At 55.3% G+C, this 22,682-nt stretch overlaps 1 protein-coding gene and 1 long non-coding RNA gene across 6 annotated transcripts in view; one reads left to right on the top strand and one right to left on the bottom strand.

The window, feature by feature from the left end:
* The window catches only part of LOC113884229, a 109,728-nt gene extending 100,253 nt beyond the window's left edge, over positions 1 to 9,475 (bottom strand). For all 4 annotated transcript variants that reach the window (XR_003508828.1, XR_003508829.1, XR_003508827.1 and 1 more), the window contains exon 1: positions 9,200 to 9,475. This is a non-coding gene — a long non-coding RNA (uncharacterized LOC113884229). The remainder of the gene's footprint in view (positions 1 to 9,199) is intronic.
* EMX2 (empty spiracles homeobox 2) lies at positions 9,476 to 16,503 on the top strand. Of its 2 annotated transcripts, XM_027528559.1 has the most exons (3): positions 9,658 to 10,747; positions 12,645 to 12,829; positions 15,016 to 16,503. In XM_027528559.1, the coding sequence occupies exons 1-3, from the start codon at positions 10,339 to 10,341 to the stop codon at positions 15,181 to 15,183; spliced, it is 762 nt and encodes a 253-aa protein (XP_027384360.1). In that variant the 5' UTR covers positions 9,658 to 10,338; the 3' UTR covers positions 15,184 to 16,503. The 2 variants fall into 2 exon arrangements, with proteins under 2 accessions (XP_027384361.1, XP_027384360.1); XM_027528560.1 differs by lacking the exon at positions 12,645 to 12,829 and having other exon boundaries at positions 9,476 to 10,747; positions 15,016 to 15,119.
* The last annotated feature ends 6,179 nt before the right edge of the window (positions 16,504 to 22,682 follow it).

Raw genomic sequence — 22,682 nt, 5'->3', positions numbered from 1 at the left:
AGAGTTCCCTCCCTCCCCCACCCCACTTCGGTCCCTGGAGCCGAAATTGGACTCCAGGGTTATTATAAAGACATGGCTGGTGTCAAAGTGGTTTCGATTAGGATTTTAAAAAATAACGTTGCATGAAAACGATCAAATATGTACTTGCAGGAAGATTAAAGGCTTCCTTAAATACATTTACACACATAAAATAAATATATTTATATGTACTTATATATTAAGAACTATCTACACATACAGTATAATATATAATGTATAAAAAGATGTTAAATAACTAATACAGTATTGTAATATTAGAGGTTAAATATATGCCAAGCAGTACATAATATGATGAAATCCATATAATATATGTTCTATATTAAACAATATAGAAAACAAACGACCCATATGTAAAATATATTATATTAGACAGAGTATCCTTCTCTGAAATATCCAAAGTGCTGGAGCTGGATGTCCCTGAACCCCAGCTCAGCACAGGGCACCTAAAAGGAAGGAGGGAGGCTCACAGTGGCTCCTGGGTGCTGATGCTGCCACCCCAGCTCCCCACAAGACACCCAAGTGTCTTGGGCTGGATCAGCTCCTTATTGGAGTGACGGAGTTAACAGATTATCTTTTTTTTTTTTTTTATAACATAACCACATTTATTTAAGAATGTATTCCAGTATCAAATGGCAAATTTCAACAATGCAAAAACTATTACATTTGCACCAAACTCATACTCTCTTAGCAAATTTCAAGTATTTAGCACATTTTTAGCAATAGTTACCATGCTCTTAACCGAGGAGGTCAGACTCCAAATGACCGGGAGACACAGATTTCCTAAAGGAGACCTGAGGACATCCATTAACAGGACCACTGCAAGCCCTGAATCTGGCCTTCTGTCCCGCGAGTGTAAACCTAAGTGTTCTTTTCTCAGGCACCTAAGACAACTTTAAGGGACATTTTCCAACGTAGGCATTTAGAGGCAATTTGGAGATTGAAACGAATCTTTATATGCAAGACTTGAATGTTCTGGAGGCCCTTTAAAGTTGTGGTTAGAAAGGCGGTTAACAAACCCGAGGATGGGCTGCAGGAGACGACTCAAGGCAAAGCAAAATGCAGTTAGAAATTTGATATTAACCGCGCACTCGCCAGTCCTGCAGCCTAACTACCATCGCTGCGTGCTTACTCTTCTGGTACCGGGGGAAATAGGAGAAACTGACAGCGAAGTCACCCTGAAGAATTACCTCGTTTAAACGGGAAAAAATAGCTCAGTGGCTTACTGGCAAACTAAAACAATGTGCGTGGGAATTCTTTTTTCTCCGGAGTTACCCAGCAGCGGAACCTCAAAATCAGTAATGTGGAAGATGGGGGAGGAGGGTGGTAAATGAGGGCGGTTTTCGATGGACAGGAGCGGCCCGCCTCAGAGCGGCCTCCAGACCCCAAGGCCCTCTTCCGAGAGCCCCGGTTCCGAGTCGGAGGCCCGGGGCGCACGCCACTGGGAGCGCCTGGCGGCGGGGCCGTAAGCGGCCCCAGGCGCGCCGCCGCGCCAGAGCTTTTATTTGCAGCCTCTTGAACTCTCCGCTTCTGGTTCTCTTCCCTTCGAGCGCCCTGCCATGGAGTGTTAGACAAGCCCTGTCGTCTGTGGGCTCTCACCTCAGAGTCAATATTATCTCAGATGGGCACAATAGACTGGAATGAAAAGCTAATATTGAACCAATGAAGTCCCTGCCCGCGATGCCACCCTTTGTTGCGCAGCCCCAGGCGAGCTGCTGGCGGCCGGCTAAGTGCGGGGCGGCTGTGGCCCGGCCTCTCAGGGTCCCCCCTCCCCCCACCGGGGGTGTGGCCGGGTTGGGGGACACGCGGGACGCAACTGTGCTTCGAGTCGCCGGCAGTGGGGCCCCACTCTCGCCTCTCCTCCACCGCCAGGGGCTTGGTGGGGTCTCGGGAGAAGCGGGCAGCACCGCGCGCCCCCCCACCCCAGCTCAGACATAGAGGGGACGCAAATAGGGGAGCGGGGCCTGGCGTGCCCAAGCTCTGGGTGCCCTCCCCTGAATATAAGTGTGGTGGGCAGCCAAGCAGCTTCGGAGCCCTAACCTTCAGAAGGTTCCTTCTGGATCGTCTTGGGGAGCGGCCTGGCCGTGTCGGGGCCGCCTGTAATTAAAGATCGCCAGGGCCGAGGCTCCGGGAGGAGGGTCTTCTCAGGAAGGGGGCCATCAGACCCTCACTGTGGGCCTCTTCGGAAGCTCCCAGCTGCCGGCCACTCTTCTGTCCCCTGGCCAGGCCAGCTCCTCTCAGGCTGGGCAGAGCCAGGGAGGCAAAGATCGGTCGCTAGGCCAGGGACTTTCGGGGCGCCTTGCTGGCTGTGAGGAGTCCCCGAGTCGCGCTCCGGGATCCCCGAAGCCGGCGCAGGGCCGCTCTGTGGGTATCCGCAGAGATTTCAGGGCCGCTTTGAAGAGCAACAAGAGGGTGTGGAGCTCACTAAGTCTCAGCCGGGTCAGCCTCTGCGCTGACTGGCCGCAGTGAGGCCGCCGACCCTGAGATCCTAAACTCGGGGCTTTAGTCCGCAGAAGACTACCCCGGAGGAAGCGAAAAGGTGTGGGGTGAGGCCTAAGGTGGAAACAGTGGCCTGGAGGACAATAGTGGGCAAGTGAGTTGGAGGCAAGTGATGGGGTTACGGGCCTGGACTGGCTTCGCATCGTGTCCCGTCAGCCTGCCGCGTCTTCACTGCCATTTCTCATTGGCTTGAATGCATTGACGTTGGACGCTGGGGAGCTGGAAGCGGAAGGAACCCGGCCTCAAGGCTCTTTGCAGATGACCTCTCTGAGCCTCAACTTTCTCATCTGGAAAATGGGTATCATGACTCCTTCTATACCAGATGACGAGGTTCACTGAGAACTGAGTGTGCACAAACATGCCTTTAAAAGCTAAAATTCGTTACAGGGAGAGGAATTGCCCTTCTAAGTCTTCCCCAATATCCTCCCAGGGTTTCTTGGAGAGCTGCATTGTCCAAGAGAAAAAGCCTCCAGTTTCTTTCTTTCTTCCAACAGCCATGATCTTTCTAAGCCCTAGTCCAGCCCCCAGAGCCCAGAAAACAAGGAAGTACAAAAAGAGGAGACAAGTTCCTGAGAGAGGGCCCAGCGGCCCGCCAGCATTTCAGAAACTGTCCCTAGGTTTGAAAGTGGATTGCCACTGACATCCCGAAGGATGTCTTTAAAGGACTGGGCCCCACTTAAAGTTACAAGGCCCATGAGGGGTGTCAAGAGCAGAGTCTGAAACGAAAAGACGGCAGAGAAAGTAGCGTAAGAGTCAGCAGATGAGTTCCCCGCTGCCCGTGCTGGTCCTGTGACCCTGTGCTGCAGGTCACCTTATTCGGCCGCAGGCAGCTCCTGCAATAGTCAGTGACCTGGAGGCCCAATGAATCCAAAGCTTTTGGGACTGTTGGAGGGGAGAACAACAACTCTAGACACCCACCAGCGGGGAGAGGGCAGGGGAGAGGGAGCTGTTTCCACTGCTGACCGGGCAGTCACCTGAGCAAAAGCGTCCAAGTTCCTTAATTCCTGCGCCGTCAGTCTGCCCCCACGCCTATCCTTGCTTGGGTTTTAGACTTTCATTTGAAGGTAGCCAAGGGAGAGAGAAACCGAAACTTCCTTTGATCTGTTTCTTTGCTTTCAATAGTGAAAAGGGACAGCCTGTGTGTTAAGAGATTGACGAGTTTCAGCGTCGTGAAGGAGGTAAACTCGACGGTCAGGTCCTGAACTTTCTGCATCAGTGCGGAGTTCCTGGCTCCTGAAACGCTGGCTCTCAAAAGGGATGGCTCTCCGAGACCCAGACGCTGGCAGCCTCCTCCTAACTGCTGGAGAAAGATAGGGTGTTTCCTGCAGTCGTCTGGGGCTGCAGAAGCCTGGACCTGGGTCCAACCCTCCTGGGAAGGCTCGGTCCCCGCCCCCCCCCCCCCCCCCGTGGACGCCTTGAACAGTTACACACCGGTTTCCAACGAACCCCGCTCGGATTCCACGACTTCATCTCATGGAGGAGCCGACTTGCCCTGGGACAGATAAGGGCTCTCAGAGAAAGCGGCCAGTCACCACGGCCGCCCTATCCGACTGGGTGATCAACCACTACCCCAGCAATAACCATCGGGACCCTTGTCTGGGGCGTTCTCGGCCGGCCGCGAGGGGGCGTGAAGTTAGGAGAGCCGCACGCGAGACCCCCACGGGAGAGAACCGCACGGGAAAGCCCTCTCGACTCTACCCCAGGCCAGGCCAGCGCAAGCTAGCATGGGCCCATTCTGAGCCACCGTGGTCAGGCCGCAGGAGAGAGGACCTGACGCATGAAATCGTGGTCTCATCTGCTTGGTATCGCCCCGACAACAGGTGATCGGGGCCTCGCCGTCCTTTCTGGAGCACTACCCGCTCGCTCTTCTTCTTTGCACCCTTCCGAAAGAAGCCCCACTGGGGTGAAGCTGGAATTCAAGCGTGGGTGGTGAACTTTGAAGCCGCGAGCTGATGGAGGGAGGAGAGACGGATTTCCAAGCTGCCCTCTCTTTCTCTGAGCCAACTTTGACGTTCTCTCCCGGCTCAGGCTGCGGTCGCGGGAAAAATCTTGGCAGTGGGGCACACAGGGGCTCAGCCGCCGGCGGGGATGCGACTAGCGCCCGGCCCTCGCCACTAGGCGCCGCTGCGCGCACGCGGATACCCGCCCCAGGCCGCTGCGCCAGCCCAGCGAACGGCCTCGAGGGAGGACAGCAGAAAGGGATTTGCCGTAGTAACAATTTTAAGAAATGTTTCTAGGATATTAATTGTTTTCTTCGTTGTCCCACCGCCGTCCTACGCATTTGGAGAGGCCGGGTGGCTGGGAATCACAGTAGGTTGAAGGAATTCTTAGCCGGGTCCCAAGGATCTCCCCATCCCGGACACCTTTCTCAAGCCATCCCGGACACCTTTCTCATGCCTTGGTCCCAGGAAGCGGCTTCCCCTCTATCGACATCCGCGCTTCCCGCGCTGCTAGGCGGGCCCACAGTGCAGCCTCATGGTACAGCTGGTACCGCTCACCTGGAGGCTCCTATCTGCCACGTTTAGCGGAGTGCCGCAGGTACAAAGCCATCGCCTGACATTAACATTTGATAAACGGTAAAAAAAAAAAAAAAAGACCCCGATGCTGGGGACAATTGAGGGCAAGAGGAGAAGGGGGCGACAGAGGATGAGATGGTTGGATGGCATCACTGACTCAATGGACACTGACTCAATGGACATGAGTTTGAGTAAACTCAGGGAGATGGTGATGGACAGAGAAGCCTGGAGTGATGCAGTCCATGGGGTCGCAAAGAGTCGGACAGGACTTAGCAACTGAACAAAAACAACTGTGCCAAGCATTAGCTCACTTACTCCTCTCAAACAACTAATAATAATAATCCTATATTTCCTTTTCAGAAAGAAAACCAAGGCTCAAGAAGGTGAAGGTCAAACAGGTAGTGGCCCAGGCAGCACCTGGCGTCCATCCTGGGTTGCAGGAAGCTATGCATCCACCCCAGTTGTCAAACAGGCCTGGCAGGAGCCTGGGGAGGGAAAAGCACTGCTGTTTGCTCCTCCAAAGGTAGGGGGTCTGCTGGGAAACTCAGAGCAGATGGTATGGGAGAGAGGACCAGAAATCGCTGCCCTTTGATGTCTCCCTAGCCAAAAATGCAAGCCTCTCTCACCCCCAGAGTCCCCTTAAAGAAGTCCCTGGCCTTTAGGAGAAGGTGGAGGAGAACATGTCAGGAGCATGAGGTGAGCAGTAGCTTATGTTTGTACAGCTTTATTGTTCAGTCTTGAAGCCCAGTGAGAAGCCTTGGAGGGGAACCTTGCTTTGATAACAGCAATATCAAAGACAGGGACTACCTTTATTACAGCTCATTCATTACATGCTAGACACTAAGCACTTTGCTGGGCTTATCTTGAACAATCAGCTAGGTTTATCACTGAGCAATCTCAAGAGCCAAGATGTAACAGGCACTGAGAGGTTAGGTAACTTTGCCTAAGATCATCCAGGTCTGGCTTTGGGAGGTTCGGGGGTGGGGGCAGGTTTACTAAGGTGTAACTTACATACAGTAAAATTCATCCTTTGTTGTGCACAATTCTGAGTTTTTAAAACACACACACAGATGTATAACTGCCTGCCATGATCAGGAGGTAGAGGGGTTCTATCACTCCCTCTATGGCCTTGCAGGCAGCATTGGCCATGATTTTAACAGATGACAAAATGGAGTCTGGGAGAGGTGGTGGTGTTGCCTAAGATCGCTCAGTTAGTAAGTGACAGATCAGTGACTTGAACTTTCATCATGTGCCTGCCAGATCAGCTACCTGCACAGTGTAGCCTCCTAAATCTACTGAGCTCAACCCTCAGCGGCTGGGGGTGTGGAAGGGAAAAGCCTCCGAAATCCCCACCTCCCCTCCCCCCCCCAACACTCTCCACTGCTCGCACCGGTACTTAGGCCAACACCCACCCTTCCAGAAAGGGTGACGAACAAAGAGAGGCCAAATTCGGCAAGGCTGGGGAAGCCACACGTAAAGAGAACAGCAGCCTCTGGGTCCAGGGAACGGAGTCTAGGGGCAGCTTAGGCTCCGGGTCCAGATAGACTAGGGTGCCCAGCGACTTGATGCGCCTCCACTGCCAGCCTGGTTAATGAGTTACTCTCCTAGTTAATTCCCCTGCACGTCGAGGCTGGCAGCGCCATCTCTTCCAAGCTTCCCGGTCCTGGCGCATGAATTAGCATAGATCACTTTCCCCTTCCAGGACTTCCGAGTGAGGCCCCTCACTCACTGGAAACCCGCTTCGTCCTCACGGGGGCCCAGGAAAGGCATGGGGCCAGCAGGAAACAGGGGCAGAGGAACTGGCTTGTCCTGCTGCTGCCAAGAAGGCCGATAGGAGATTCTCTCAGCCTCACCCACCTGCCGATAACTAGATCCCTCTGGGGTAAAGCCAGACCCCTTCAGGGCAGTTTGCATGAGGCCGGTGGCCTGTTTCTTGTTGTAGGCTGGGAGAAGCCTGGGCCCTCTGCCCTGATCCTACTTTGGGAGGGAGGCTGGGGGTCTGGGCTCCAGACAACTCACTTCGTTAGGACACTTTCTGGACACATCTTGACCAAAGCAGGGGAAAGCGTTTAAGGTGGTAGCGGTAACACTTGAGTGCTTAGCCTGAGAGTTTAGGAGAGATGGCTTCACCCCTCTGCCCAGACATTGAGTGGAGGCCCTTGGCCTTCAAGATCGTGTCCTGCTATTCCCCTCAGCTAAGATCACTAATATTGACTGTGCTACGAATGGCCGTTCCCCGCCTGCAGACAGGGTGGGGCTTTTAGTACCCCCAGTTTCCATTTGGAGCCTAAGGCCGAGTTTGACAGGTCTGGTCTGCAGGCGAATCTGAACCTCCAGCCCTCATGGAGATGTTTCTGTGCAGAATGGGGTCCTCTCCCATCGACTCCAGGATTGGGGATCTACAACCCACCTAAACTGGGTGCTTCTTTCTGGGAACAGAAGGCTGACCTCTACTTCTACCCCAGACTGGCTGGCTAGTGCAGCCCAAAAACTTCCAGTTTTCCTTGTGGCTTCAGGCTCTCTGTTGGCCTGGGCACAATGGGGCTTGTGTCCCTACAGCCTAAGTGAAGGAAGGTTTTCTGAACTGGAGATGATATTTTTGGTGGTCTGTGGTTTAGGACCCAGGGAGATAGTATTCAAAATACACCCCATCCCAAAAGGCTGGATCAAGCACCCTGTTTCCTTGGGCTTGTAGGAAAGGATGGGGGGATGCCACAAAGCAAGGTGGAGAGAAACTGCTAAGAGTGAAAACCCAGCCGAGAGCCTTGCCCATAACTGGCATAAGAGAGCTGAAGTCTGAGGCAGGGGCAGGCTTCTTGGGACATGAACACAAAGCTGAGGCCCAAGACTGTCTCGTGTGTGAATATGTGTATGTATATGCCCTGGGAAGGTTGGGAGGAAGCAGCATCATGATCTCTGCTGGGTCCTCCCTAAGGCCAGGTGCCCGGACAACCCCAGAAAACACACTCCTAACCCCTCTCTCGCCTAGAGTGTTTTCCAAAAGGGGTTTTTGGACCCTCCTCTCACTGCACCCCCAATACAGACTATGCCTGGAATAAAGAGAAATTGACATGAACATACATACACAGTAGATGAATCCACAGAGGATCAGGGGTGACCCCAGGGCAGGGAACAGATAGCTGGCAACACAGGGGAACATGTTCCCAGACCTGGGGACTTACGACTGATGAATCTAGGGGCGGTGCAGCCTGACTTACAGGACTTCCCTTTTCTCCCCCTCCCAATCGACATTTTTTCAGTCTCACGGCAACCTCATCACCAAACACAGGCATTTCTTCGTCCTTAAGCAAAATGACATGGGCCGCCAAGTAAGAGATTTAAAGGATGCCAGTTTTTTTTTAAAATCATTAATTGTAAACGTGCAAAATACCTGCTGGTACTTCACTTTAGAAGAATGTAATTGGCAAAAAGAAAAAAAAGAGAGAGAGAAAAAGAGGCGGCTGATGAATAGATAATAGATCTTTAACCACCAATAAACAGAGAGCAGCGCCAGCAGCCTGGGGGATGTGATCATAATTATGCTGCTGCGTGAGCCAATGGGGACGAGGGAACTCGGCCCTAAAATCATCCCAAAACCGAAGGCAAGCTCGAAAATGCGGACACGGCCTGGGACTGGAGAAACGATCTGCACTCCCTAATTGTAAGCCCGGGGTTTGCACAGCAACCCGCCCCTGGGACGACAGATGGCAGAATAATAATAGAAATAGTGACAATAAATAATAATAATGACAACAACACTGACAAAAATAATAACGACAACCTAATGGTAATAGTAACAGCACATCAGCCTCTCCCTTGACCTTGGACCCCTAGTCCCAGATATTGCAGAAGGAGCTTTTGGGGGAAGGAGATGAGCCCCTTCCCGGAAAGGAAAATCGAGACCCTGTGGGGAAGTTGGAAGCGCCCACCGTCCCCGCAGGGTCATCCACTCCGGTCTCAACTTGGAAAAGAACGAGCCGCGTCAAGGATGGACAGATCAGCCACCCTGAGACCTCGAGGCTACGCGCGGTTGGACCACCTAGCACCCCTTCACGCCAGGCTCCCTCCTCACCTAGGAAATCGCCGGGAGTATAGCTGACCGAACAGCTCCGTTAACCCTCGCCGGGAACCCACCCTTGCCTGCTTACCCTCGAGGGCTCCCGTGGCGATTCCAGCTCCCCAGACGCGGGGCTGCGGAGGGCAGCAGCGCGAAGCGCTGGGCGCGAGGAATCTGTAGTGTCCGCGCGTCCGTCTGTACCCCCAAGCCCGGGCTCGGCAGGCTGGGGAATCCAGGGGGCCACAGAGGAGACGGCGCCGACCGGGGGCTCTGCAGAGACCGGGGTGCCCCGGAGGGAGTGATGGTGGTGGAGAGGAGGCGGTGGCCGAGGGGGAGGAGGTGGGGAAAGAGGAGGAGGGAGAACTGGAGGAGGAGAAGGAGGAAGAGGAGGAGGAGGAGAAAAAGCGAAGGAAGAGGAGGAGGCGAAAGAGGAGGAGAAGAAGCCGCTGCGGCGCCGCGGGAGCGAGTGAGCTGGGGGCGCGGGGCGACGGCGCCGAGAGGCCGGGCGGCCCGGCGGGCGCAGGAGGCACTGCCGCGGCAACGGCGGCGACTCCGTTCCACTCTCGGCCCGGATCCAGGCCTCCGGGTTCCCAGGCGCTCGCCTCCCTCTGACGCACTTTAAAGAGTCTCCCCCCTTCCACCTCAGGGCGAGTAATAGCGACCAATCATCAAGCCATTTACCAGGCTTCGGAGGAAGCTGTTTATGTGATCCCCGCACTAATTAGGCTCATGAACTAACAAATCGTTTGCACAACTTGTGAAGAAGCGAACACTTCCATGGATTGTCCTTGGACTTAGGGCGCCCTGCCCGCCTTTTGCAGAAGAGAGAAAACTTTTTTTTGCCTCCCCCGAGAAACTACCCCCCCCCACTCCGCCTCTAACTTCGACCCCCCCCCCCCCACGCCATCTCGCCAAAAAAAAAAAAAAAATTACCCCAATCCACGCCTGCAAATTCTTCTGGAAGGATTTCTCCCCCTCTCTCCAGGTTGGGCGCGTTTGGTGCAAGATTCTCGGGATCCTCGGCGTTGCCTTTCCCTCCCCCTCCCCCCTCCTTTCCTTTTTCCTTTCCTTTCCTTTCTTCCTCCCTTTCCTCCCCCCACCCCCACCCCCACCCAACAAGTCCCCAATTCTCGTCCGTTCTCGCCGCGGGCAGCGGGCAGCGGGCGGCGGAGGCAGCGCGCCGCGGTCGCCGGGAGCCGGGAGCCCCGGGCGCCCGCTCCTTGGCGCAGCATGTTCCAGCCGGCGCCCAAGCGCTGCTTCACCATCGAGTCGCTGGTGGCCAAGGACAGTCCCCTGCCCGCCTCGCGCTCCGAGGATCCCATCCGTCCCGCGGCGCTCAGCTACGCCAACTCCAGCCCCATAAACCCGTTCCTCAACGGCTTCCACTCGGCCGCCGCCGCCGCTGCCGCCGGCAGGGGCGTCTACTCCAACCCGGACTTGGTGTTCGCCGAGGCGGTCTCGCACCCGCCCAACCCGGCCGTGCCAGTGCACCCGGTGCCGCCGCCGCACGCCTTGGCCGCCCACCCCCTGCCCTCCTCGCACTCGCCACACCCCCTCTTCGCCTCGCAGCAGCGGGACCCGTCCACCTTCTACCCCTGGCTCATCCATCGCTATCGATATCTGGGCCACCGCTTCCAAGGTACGTGCCACGTCGCGGGGCCGCGGAGCGCTGCATCCTACGCTGCCCTCGGCCTGCTCCGGGTGGGCGCCCGGCGAGGCCTGGATGGAGGTTTTTCCGGCTCGACCGCCCGCTCGCTGCGTCTGGAAACTGGGCGGCGAGGAGTCGGGCTTGGTGTTGGTCCCCAGTCTCCGAGCTGCGGCCAGTTTGGGGGCTGGCCTGCGGCCGCTTGACCCTTTAAGGAGGGACGCAGAGGAGTTGCCTCCGAATGCTCTCAAGGCGGGCTGTCTTAGCCTGCTCCGAGTGCTGGCCACCGAGGAATCCATGGCCCGCGGGGTGCCCAGGCTCTCCGTCTCCTGGGCTATGCTCTCGCCGCCCTGGCTCCGAGGGGCGCAGGCAAGGGCCGGCCCCAGGTTCGCCTTCCACTACGTGTTCGCCACCCACTCCGCGCCCCTGTCTCCTAGACCTGCGACGTCTCGGTCTCTGACCCTCTTCTGGCAGCGAAGAGACCCTTACGCCCCCGGAGCAAAGTCTGGGGGGGTTGTTTGATCCTGCTTATTTCGGAGGCTGGGGAGGGGCGGGAACCCGCGCGGGTAGGAACCTCTCCGAGGCTCGGCACTCTCGCGGTGACCTGTTCAATTCCGGAGCCGAGCCGCCACGGCGGGAAAGCAGGTTCGGACTGATTTTTGTTTTTGTTTTTCTTTTAAAAGAAATGAACCGGGTCGGAAGATGGGCTAGAGGAAATCTGTTTGGGTGTTTTCCTTTCTTGCTGTTTTTTTTGGATTTTTTTTTCTCTGGGTGGAGGGTAGGAGGAAAGTTAAAACTCCGGTAAACGGGACAAGTAATTAGTTTGGCGATCCGAGCGGGGAAAAGACCTACCTCCGGAGGCAGCCGATCAATACTCGGCGGCTTGTCCATTTGTTAACCCTTTGCATTCCTGCCAGCGCCTAAAGTCGGGTAGACGCCCCCCCCTTCCTTAATTTCAAAAACCAAACCAAACAAAAACAACGTTTTACCCTTATTCCCAGACCGAATTTGCCTCCATCCCCCCGAACTGTCGGTTTGTTTTTCTTTGGGTTTTTGGTGAATCGATTTCCCACCCCAGTGAGTGGACCTGAAACTGGCTCTGCTTGCAAAGTTTAGGGCTCCCTTTCCTCATTTTCCAGCAGCCACGGTCTTGGTCCTCACACCAGACTCGGAGTAGCTGGGATCTTCGGGGGCCGCGAACAGTCCTAAAAGGTGCCCGCGGCTCCGTACGCCGCCCCTCCCCCTCCCCCCCCCCCCGGGTTACGATGCCTTCCCTCGCGTCTCCTAGTTCTCCGGAGCAGGGCAGCGGGGAAGCCGGGACCTCGGGGAGGCAGCGGCAGCAGAAACCCTGCGCACCCGCCGGAGAGATTTCTCTGAAGCCCGGGCTGCAACAACACGCCCGGCCTCTGCGCTTTTCCGGAGGATAAAGACTTTGAAAATACGTACCGGAGAAAACTTTAGATAGCGGCTCATCACCTCTCCGCCCCTCATCCCCGGGGGCAAACTTTTCTCCGAGATGAGAAAAAAAAGAAAGCCGTTTCTTTGGGTCCAGGGCGCCAATCCCCGGATCCGGCCTTGCTGCCCCCTCCTCGATCCCCGGGTGCCCGGCGCGGAGGTGGTGAGGCCCGCGGCGCCCGGGGGTCTGCAAAGCCCGCCTAGGACAACTGCTGGGTGGCAGCCGCTCAGGTCCGGGCCCAGCGGACAGGGCCAGGCGGCTGGACCGGCGCTCCCTTCGCGCGTCTGGAGGGGCCCGGCCCCCTCTGGGCCAAGCCGCACCGGGTACGTCCGCGAAGGCCTTGAGCTCGCTGCCAGGTCAGCCCGGCTCCGGAGAAGCGCGCGGCCCGGGTTAGGACGGCCACCTCTAACAGGACTTCTGCTGTGTTCCCCGCAGGGAACGACGCAAGCCCGGAGAGCTTCCTTTTGCACAACGCCCTGGCCCGAAAGCCGAAGCGGATCCGCACCGCCTTTTCCCCGTCCCAGCTTCTGAGGCTGGAACACGCCTTCGAGAAGAATCACTACGTGGTGGGCGCCGAGAGGAAGCAGTTGGCGCACAGCCTCAGCCTCACGGAAACTCAGGTGAGCGGGCCCCGGCGCGGCCACCGCATCCCCGATCCCTGGACAGAGGGCCTTCCGCCAATAGGCCGGGAGTTACTCCCACGCCCTGGGCTCAAGATGTGTAAGTTTTGAGGGGCTCTTGGTTTCCTTGGGCTCCAGCACCGGACTGTAGGAGCCGACCCGCTGGAGGTTCCGAGGAGTGGGGGGGACCGGCTGAGTTGCTTTTTCTGTAGGGCCGGGCTGGACTCGCAGGTCCTGGGTGAGACACCTCTGCACTTTTGATGAGACTTTCGGTGCGAGTCTGCGGGCACGGCTGGAGCCAGGAAGAGGTGTAGGAGCGTTTGGGGCTCGAGGCTGGGAAGAGAGGGCTGGGAGTGGGTTAAGAGCGAGGTCCGTGCTGCCAGAGGCTCACGGCTCACACGGACAGCTCCCAGTTACTCCCCTTGAGGGGACGGGAGAGTCAGGCCATCGAGCCAGGCATCCTGGGTGCGTCCCTAAATCGGAGAAACTGAGCCAGGAGGCTGCGGAGAGGGGCTGCCTCAGGGGGTAGACCCTTGCTGCGCAACAGGGTCCCCCGGCGGGCCAGGCTCCGGCCTGCCCCGGGGTTGGGGAGGTGGTTTCGGGCTACAGTAGGCGCCACTGTACGCGGAGCCGCAGGGCGGGGTCAAAGTTCCCGGCAAACAGTAACATTTTCGGGCAGATTAAGTTGTAACACTTTTCCCGGGAGGCGCAAAGAGGTCGAGGCTTTTGTTTTAAAACGTTCCCCCAGACAAAACCGAAGAGGGCCTCGCGGGTTGGTGCGGGGCCCGGCACAAGGCGCGCCCGGCTGATTTCTCCTGGATAGCCGAGGCGGCGGTGGTCTTTGTCCGCCTCGCTGCCCACGCTGCCTGGAGTCTTTGTGTGCGTGTCAAGCCCCGAGCGCACCGACGCGCGCCTTGGGCGAGCGCCGGGGAGAAATGAATCGTCCTCCCCCTCAATTAGCAAACTCAAAGCAAATTAAACTCAGCCTTGTTCCAGCTCAGCTTTTTCATGGGAACACTTTGGGGGACTGGGGGCATTCGGGGAGAGCAAGCCGGGACCTGGGCCTGCCGACTCAAAGGAGAAAGCCCAGCGGACTTCAGGGGCCTGGGGGTACTGCCAGCAGAGTGGGGACAGACCCGGGGCCGTGGAAGGTGCAGTCAACACCATTTTCCTCACCTCTCCCTCGCTGCTGAGAAGCTTGGGCAGTGCCACTGTCTGGTCTGGTCAGTGTATAGGGACCCATCACCAATCTCCCCCAGGGACCGGTGCAACCCAGTCCCACATAAGTGCTCCCCAGACTACTAGCTGCCCTCTGGGGAGGCCAGGCCGCCAGCCCCGCCCTGGTGGGAAGTGATGCGATGGGGTGGGAGTTTGGCCCTGGCCTGCCCTGGAGCTGGTCAAGAAGAGGACAGAGGGGGCTCTTCCCTTATCTTTCTCGGTTTTCCTTTTACTTCCCCTCTATCCCACGGTCTTGCGGAAGCTTTCACTTTAGAGCCTCTTTTCCGAGCTGAAAAGATTCAGCTGGGTTAGTCCCCAGGGCTCTGTACCCCCACCGTCCCCCCTGGTTTTCCCCCTAAACCCCCACCCCTGACTGTCTGCCACAACCGCTCCTGCTCACCTGCAAGAGTCCTGGGCACAGAGGAGGAAGCGCAGGCAAATCCTGACTGCCTACCCCAGGGCCCAGGCCTTGCAGAGGAGGCACTATATTTAGACAGTGGCTGCGGAAACCGGCAGAAAATAGAAAGCACGTTGGGCCCAGCAGCGGGAATCAACTGTTTGCGGCACTGGTTAGGTAGAGAGAGTCAGGGACCTTTTAATTTTCCTTTACTTATTATTTTATAAGGGCTTCCCAATGTTTGGCAGGCTTTTGCACTCAACGGGGATGTGGGTGTCCTGAGTTGGCTGAAGCTAAAAGGGGCACCGAGCACGCGGAGCCGGCGGGGCCAGGGGAAAGGTTTCACCAGGAGGGCTCAGAAGGGCCGGGATCAGGCTTCCCCGGGCCCGGCAACAGGAGCTCTGTTCCCCAAGGGAAGGCTGTAGCGGGGTGTGGGTGCCGGTTAACAGGATGCGCGGCCCGGGACACTGGACTTTTGTAGTCTCAGCCCAGGGTCTGGCCAGGCAATAGAGGAGGAGGTAGGAGGGCGCTGTGCAGGAATACTAACGCGCCCTCTCTGCCTCTCCTGCAGGTAAAAGTATGGTTTCAGAACCGCAGGACGAAGTTCAAAAGGCAGAAGCTGGAGGAAGAAGGCTCAGATTCGCAACAAAAGAAAAAAGGGACGCACCATATTAACCGGTGGAGGATCGCCACAAAGCAGGCGAGTCCCGAGGAAATAGATGTGACCTCAGACGATTAAAAACACAGACAGAACCCCACCGAAACGGACATCACAGAGCAAAACAGAGACAGGGAGAGGAGGGGAAGACGAAAAAAAAAAAGAAAACAAAAAACCCTACAAAACAAAAACAACCGCACACACACATTCACGGAGAAGGGGACAGGGAGTCAGAGAGAGGAGCCGCGGCGCGACGTAGACGGGCGGCAGAACCAGGGTCCTCATCCGAGGCCGCGCCTCGATGGCAGAAGACGGGAGGCTCCTTGATGAACACGCTACCCTTGTCTAAAGAGGCAGCTGAGTGAGTGAGTGAGGCAGAAAGAGAGAGAGAGAGAGAGGTCCTAAGGTGGCAAAGCCGAAGGCGCTCTGACAAGGGGAGCTGTCAGTCAAACGCCAAACCAGCGAGACAAGATGATTGGCAGGTATTCCGTTTATCACAGTCCGATTTTTTTTTTAAATGATGATGATAATGGTGATGATAAAAGAAAAAAAAAAACCCAACCAGGCACAGGACTTTTAAATTTTGCCCTTCGAAGTGTTTTTTTCCCCCCAATCTTTAAAAATAATGAGTAATAATCGAGATTCCATATCCAGCCCCATCCCACACCTGTTCAAAAACTTGAATTGCATGTAGCAGTTGTTGGGCGAATGGTGTCTAAAGACAGAAAATGAATTGTAATTTTCTTTTCCTTTTAAAGACAGGTTCTGTGTGTTTTTATTTTGATTTTTTTTTTCAAGAAACGTGCAGTCTGTAAACACTTTTTGATACCTTCTGATGTCAAAGTGATTGTGAAAGCTAAATGAGGTAGGCTCAGCAATAGTGGTCCTCTTTCAGAGAAATGGGGAACAGGATGGGGGGCTGGGGGTGGAGGGGGAGGGTGCCCATAAGAGGAGTCAGAACTTGTTCTGGGAAAAGAAACAACAAAAAATCTAAATTCTATTTCTTGGACATTCCCTTTCCTAACATGCCGAGGCTTAAAACCACGAAGTAAACTTCTCCTTTTAGTCATTGAAGATATTGGCTGAGTTCAACCATTTGCCGTAAAGGCCATTCCAAACTTTAAATCTATATATTGCAAAAACTGAAGGACTGTAGTTAGCGGGGATGATGTTAAGTGTGGCCAAGGACACTGCGGCAAGTTTTCAAGCACTGAGTTTCTATTTCAAGATCATAGACTTACTAAAGAGAGTGACAAATGCTTCCTTAATGTCTTCTATACCAGAATGTAAATATTTTTGTGTTTTGTGTTAATTTGTTAGAATTCTAACACACTATATACTTCCAAGAAGTATGTCAATGTCAATATTTTGTCAATAAAGATTTATCAATATGCCCTCAGAGTAGTCGTCTTGGGAAATTGAAGTGATTTTTTTTTTTAAAGCATCTTTTTAATTTGAGTGTGGTCCTTCCCCAACTAGGCTCAAGAAGCACAGGCTCACCACCCACAAAAGGGCCAGACTGATGGATTCTTGGGCATTTTAAAGAGAGAAGAGGGTGGAAAAGGGAGAGGATTAGGAAAACTTAAGTCCTTCAGAAAAGAGATGGAAGAAAAGTTTTCCATCCAGACCTTTGCCCATTGCACGGCCTAAAGAAGGAGTTTAATTTGAATTTCAGGTTAAACATGCTTACTACTCTTAACCTCTAGTTATTTAAAAAAAAAAAAAAAAACTAGACATGTAGCTATGCACTGAAGAATATTCCCCTAGGATTAGGGAAAACACTTAGCAGAATCAGAATCCTAGTATTTTTAAAATGTGTTTCTGACCTCAAACCCCTGAAATATGTCTCTTCTCCCTCTCTTTTTCTTCCTCCTTCTCTTCCTTCCTTCTCTCCTCCCTCCCTCTCTTCTTTACTTCCTCTCTCCAGCCCCAATCTGCTAAAGGTGATGAGATGAGCCCAAGGGCCTCAGCAGCCTTATAAGGCAAGCATTCTGAGAAACCTTCAACTCTCAATTTTAACAGTAAAGAAAAAGTTGTAACCAGTCTTGGAGGAAACTTAGCTCCCCCCACCTCCTTCCCTCTTCTGGGGGTACGAGGTTGTTTTTGCATGCTTCATTTGCTTCTTATCCTGATAGGCTGCATTAATCAGTTTTATTTCCATTGATAGAGAAACCTCGTCTGTTCTGTTCGAGCTACAAAGCGTCCTGCGAGCTTTTGTGAAAGTGCAAATCAGTTTAAGCAATTATCATACCAGGAATATGAAGGGGAAAGAGGAGGCCTTGCCCAGTGGTCTCCTTTAATCTCTTAATCCACGGATCCAGGGGGGCTGCCTGGACATAATTTAGGACAATCTCCCCACCCTTTACACTGTGATAAGGCCAAGTTACAATGCAGGGCAAAAATACAAGCTTTGTTAACATCCTGCCTTGAAAAGTTAAGATTAGACATTCTGTGCACGTGTGGGGACTATAGGGCACTATGGAAATTTTTCTTCCTTTTTTTTCCCCTCCCTTCCTCTCTTCTAAAGTAGATTTCATTCTTGGTCTCTCTCTCTCTTTTTTTCCCCTTTTATCTCTGCCTTTCTCACCCCCTTTCTCCCTCTCTGTTTCTCTGGAGAACTCTGACTGTTTGTAGGGGCATTTCCACACAGACTTCCTGGAAAGGTGTGGGTGGACTGGCGGAGACTCGGCTCTGAGGATGCTGGGCCAGAAGGGGCTGATTCAGAAGAGGGGTGTGCTTCAGGAGAGGGGGACAGGTGCTGCCCTGTGTATCCTGGGGACTCAGTCGGGGATTCCAGCCACTTGGACAGTGGGACTCTGGCCAATAGCTGTCTTCTGTGCTTCGCAGTCCCTGCTGCAGCACCTCCGCACCTCTTTCTTTTAAACAAGTTACCTTTCCCTTCGACCCACTTCCTCAAGCCCAGAACGCCTCAAATACAGAGCACAGACCTGTTAAAATTCAGACTAGCCTTTCCTGAAGAAAATTTCCCATCTTGACAAAAGGCTTATTTCTGCAAGAAGCATATACTTTTTTTTTTTTTAAGTACCAGAAAAGGGGGAGCGTGATGAAGATTTATTATTATTATTTTTTTGGTAAATGTCCTATGTAGTGTAACTGCAATAAAATCATCAGAGAATACTATTAGCTTTGAAAAAAAAAAAAAAACTAAAAGCTTTATTACAAACCAAGCTTTGAAAATAGGGGGATTAGGCGGCTGAAAGGGTCCCACAATGGTAAGAAGAAAAGGTTTCATGCTAATGAGGTTAATGCCCTTTGTATCTCGGGCCTCCACATCTTCATTACGCGCTATCTCCGGCTGCACGGAGCGGCTCAGAGAGCCGCAATCCACTCCAACGCCCCCCTTCCCGGCCCAAAGAAGGATTTGATAGCAGCTCTGTTCAAACTAGATAATTATATCTTTTCAAGTCGGAATTAAGATAAAGAAAGTGAAGCAGAGGCGGCTCGCCTTGATCCACTGCAAACAAATTTGGCGCACTTTCGAGTCCTTCCCCCGCCTCAAAAAGGCTGGACAGTCAGCTTATTAGCCGCTCGTTTGCTTTATTAATTCATCTATTTAAAGTGGCAGGATTAGAGGGTCTAATGTGGACGCGGGCTGCCGTGGCGCCGAGGAATATAAATATTTGCGAGATGCCATCCCACGATGACTATCTGGGCGCGGGGCGCGGGGCAGGGTGCGGGGCGCGTGTGCTGTGCGGCTGCGTCCCCGTGTCCCCGTCGCAGTGCGCGCTTGCTGGGCTGGAGCCCCTTGGGGAGGGGAGCGTGGGAGCTGTGTGCTGCAGGTCTGTGTCCTCCCTCGCGGTTCATGGGTACCAGGCCTAGATAACCCTGGCAGGGCTCAGTGGGCATCCAGGGTCAGGTTCGGCTTTTCTCCCTACACCTGGAGCTGCACGCATGTTGCCTTGAGTCCTGCCTGTTATCCCGGATGGCAATGTAGGTTACACGTCTGATCGATGACCCGCTCTCTTGTCAATTGTGTGCGTTCACCTGAGCTGAGTGGGTTTAGGGAGCCGAGAGGCATGGGTTCTCCGTTAATATTTCCCCAAGAGTCAAACGGAATGTACAAGGCAAGGGTGCCCAACCTCATTCTCCTTCCTGCGAGGTACAGAGGAGCTCGGCGCGCGTTTCTCATTTGGGGTCCAGTTCCTCAGGGCGGCAAAGGGCCTGGTAGGCGCAAGCAGAGGTTTGGGGCGGGAGGGCGGTGGTTGCGTTCAAGGCATCAAAAACTCATGAGATAAAAGCCTGGGACCTCCGGACTGTTATCCCCTTCTGCCTCTTGTTTTGCGTGTCCGGTACCCCCGGCTCGCTCCAGCTCTGTTTCTGGCAGCCAAGCGCAGCCGGAGCGGGAGCTTTGGCGGCGGCCCGGAACCTGCCGGGCCACTTTTGTGCTAGGGGCGGATTGTGGCAGGCAGAGAGCCGCGCCAAGCGGGCCCGGCAGAAAGGGGGCTCGGGCCTGCGCGCGGCCTTGGAAACCTCGGCTCCTCCCCGTCCCCGCCTCGAGTCGCAGGAAACAAAGTCTCGGACGCGCAGGCCCATTGGGGCGGGGTGGGGAGGAACTCTGGCGGGTCGGAGGCCTGGCCCGGGGCCCCGCGCCGCCGTTGGGGGGATCTGGGCTGGGCTCCCTGCTTGTGGGCAGCTGCAAGTCGGAATAAGGGTGGGGACGTGAGTTAGGGCGGGAGGCTGCGCTTGTGACTTTGTAGAGGTTGAGTGTATGAGTTAGGTCTGTAAAACAGTTGTGCTTGTGTGTCTGAGCCAGGAGTGAAGTCAGGGTGTGTAGGTGCTAATTGTGCTAACTGCGTGAGTTAAGAGGCAGGAGAGGCCAGTGCTGTGTGTGTAGATCTGAGTGTGTCAAGGTGGCCAGCTTTCCTTGTGCGTCCAGATTGTATGGAGTTCGGACAGGAAGGTGTAGAAACACAGTTTTGGGTGGATTCGTGTGCCAGCGTCGAGTGGCCGTGAGCCCCGCGATAGCTGTGGATCTCGGAGGATGGGAATGACCTCGGTGTGTGTGGCTCGCGGGAACATTTCTCCGTGTTTGGGTGGCGTCCCGGGTGATGGCGGCACTTGTGTGTTGCGGGATCTAGACATGCGTGTCTAGTGAGAAGGCTCGGGTTTGGTTATTGTGTCCGCAGCGCACCACTCGCCCCGAAGTTTGGCAAACAGCTGGGGGTTTTTTGGTAACTGAGCATTTTTCCAGGCAGGCCTTTCTTATTCTGGCAATCAGCGTTTGGTTTACGTGGGTGCCGCCTCCGGGCAGCGGCAGGCCGGGCGGGAGAGGGGCCTGCCGCGTTTGGCGGGCGGCGGTGCCCCAAGGCCGAGTTGCGGGGCCGCGGGCGCGCCAGGTCCGCAGCTCCGCTCCCGCGCCGGCCGCTCGGCCGCCGCCTTCACGTCCCCCAACCCGTCCCTCGGCGAGCGGGAAGTGGGAGTTTTGAGAACCCGCTGACCCCAACCGTGACCCCGCTCTGGGAGGTGGCTTCTCCTGGCGCGACCCAAGACTCCGGGAAACCCGAGGCAGTGCCACGCTTGAAAGCGAAATGTCCATTCATCAGCAGAGCCCCGGCGTCTAATTGGCCTTTTGTTCGTTAGTGCCTGTTGCCCCGCAGGGGGTTGGGGGAACTTGGGAGGGCCTCGCCGGGACTGCAAGTAGGGGTGCCTGGCGCTCCGGGCTCGGGTCCGCGTAGGGCAAAGGCGCGTCGCACTCCTCGGAGGGGGCGCCAGAGCGCGCCAAAGATCACGCCCACGTGCGAGGATGCTCGGCTGGAGGCAGGGTCTCCGAGAGCCCCCGCGGGATCCTCCGAGCTGCTGGAGACCCACGGACTCGTCTCTGCTCCCATCTCCACCTGCATGCAGACTTAGTCTCCACGTCTTTTCTCCGCGCCTTCGGGTTTTCAGTCCTGCCTTCCTGCCTTTCCTAAGTTCCCAGCGCAGGCACTGGCTTTGGGACTGAGTTGGGCTCACGCCCAGCCGTTCTTCCTGCTTCTTTCGCCCTGCTCTAGCCGCCTACCATCGAGCGGCTCTGGGTCCCCCTTCTAGGCACCAAGCTGGCACTATCGTCCCGCCTGCACCCAGTTTCACTGGGGTGAAAGGATTGAGAGAATATATTTTTGCCCGCCAAGGAGGTGGGAATTGACCAACTGTTAGGCGATCAGATAGCGGAGGAAGACCGGGTCTCCACCACTGCAAATTCTACCTGGCTCTAAATCAAGCCTGACCTTCCCTCTCCCTGTCTCCCACCCAGTGGACCAATCAAGCCTCCCTGGTCCCCCCTCTAACCCACATCTACTGCACACCGCCATAGAGTCCTACAGAGAGCGCAGGGGCAAGGTCTCCTCTACCACCATAAGCCCAGAGACCCAGACACACCTGATGCGCCAGGGAGGTGCCTGGAATGGGGATGGGGTCGCGTTTGGAAAATGATCCAGGGCCCCCAACCCACGCCTCTCCTCTTTCCCGGGCGAGGACCTGCTTTGCCCGGCAGTGGTCTGGCTGCCCGGCTCCTGGTCTCAGCCCGGCCCCAGGCCGCCCCTGCCCCCAGCTAGCTCTAGGTCCTATATATAGCGCGGGTCTCCACAGCCCTAGGCTGGACCCTGACGTCAGGAAGAACTTGATCTTGCCTGCTTCGCTCCTGCTTCTGAAACTGATCCTTGAAATGAGAGAACAGACTCTACACAATTCCCATGGCCTTGACATAAGGTACAGCGATAAATATACACCACTAATGAGCAATTACCATATAATCACCTTCCAATTAGCTCGCATAATGATGAATTAAACATTCTAGCAGGCGGGATTAGGTTTCTTACTTTGTATATTATTTACGAAGGCTATAGCTTCTGCAAAGAACCAAATATCAAATTAGATGGGGAATTTTCACTTGGGGGTAATTATGCATTCAGGCCAGCGGCTGTATTCTGGTCACTTGTCAAATGAGGCCTCCTGCAAGGTACTGACCAGTTCGTTTGGGCGTTTGTTTCCTCCGTTTCCTCTTGTTCTCTTTAGGCTGCAATTGCCTTTCCTTTTCCTTTAACCTCCCTGGCCAGAGGGTGGGAGGCTAGTTGGGTGGAGGAAGTGTCGCTTGGGACGGGGAGGCGGGGTTTGGGGAGGGAGGTCCGTCTCGCACCTAGGATGCGGCTCAGGCGTCCAGGCCCTCTCAGCGCAGGTCTCCTGGGCCCTGCCGGCTCTGGCTCCAGCTCCTTTCCTCCGCGGCCGGGAAGGACGACCCCGGGCGCACCCCGGGAGCCATCCGAGCGCTCGGAGAACAGACGCTCCGGCAGGGCGCTACTGCTGGCGCGGGGCCAGGGCGGCGGCCCTCCCCGCCCCGCCCCACCTTCACGGCCCGGCTTGCTGCTGTATCCTCCTCGGGTTCTCCCCTAGGCCCCTCGGGGCCTCCATGAGGTCTATTCGCCCCTTTACCCTCGTCCGCACCCCAGTGACAGGGAGGGAAAGAGGGTGTGTGGGGAGGAATATCGAAACAAACAACAAACCTCCATCCGCCCAGAGCCACCTCTCTTGTTCGGAAATGAATTTTGGCAAGAGATTAGCTCCTAATCTGATCTAACGCTGCT

This window comes from Bos indicus x Bos taurus, chromosome 26 (genome assembly GCF_003369695.1).
Source record: "Bos indicus x Bos taurus breed Angus x Brahman F1 hybrid chromosome 26, Bos_hybrid_MaternalHap_v2.0, whole genome shotgun sequence".
Classification (NCBI taxonomy): Eukaryota; Metazoa; Chordata; class Mammalia; order Artiodactyla; family Bovidae; genus Bos; species Bos indicus x Bos taurus.
The sequence above is the reverse complement of the archived record's forward strand: the minus strand, read 5'-3'. Positions and strand labels throughout refer to the sequence as shown.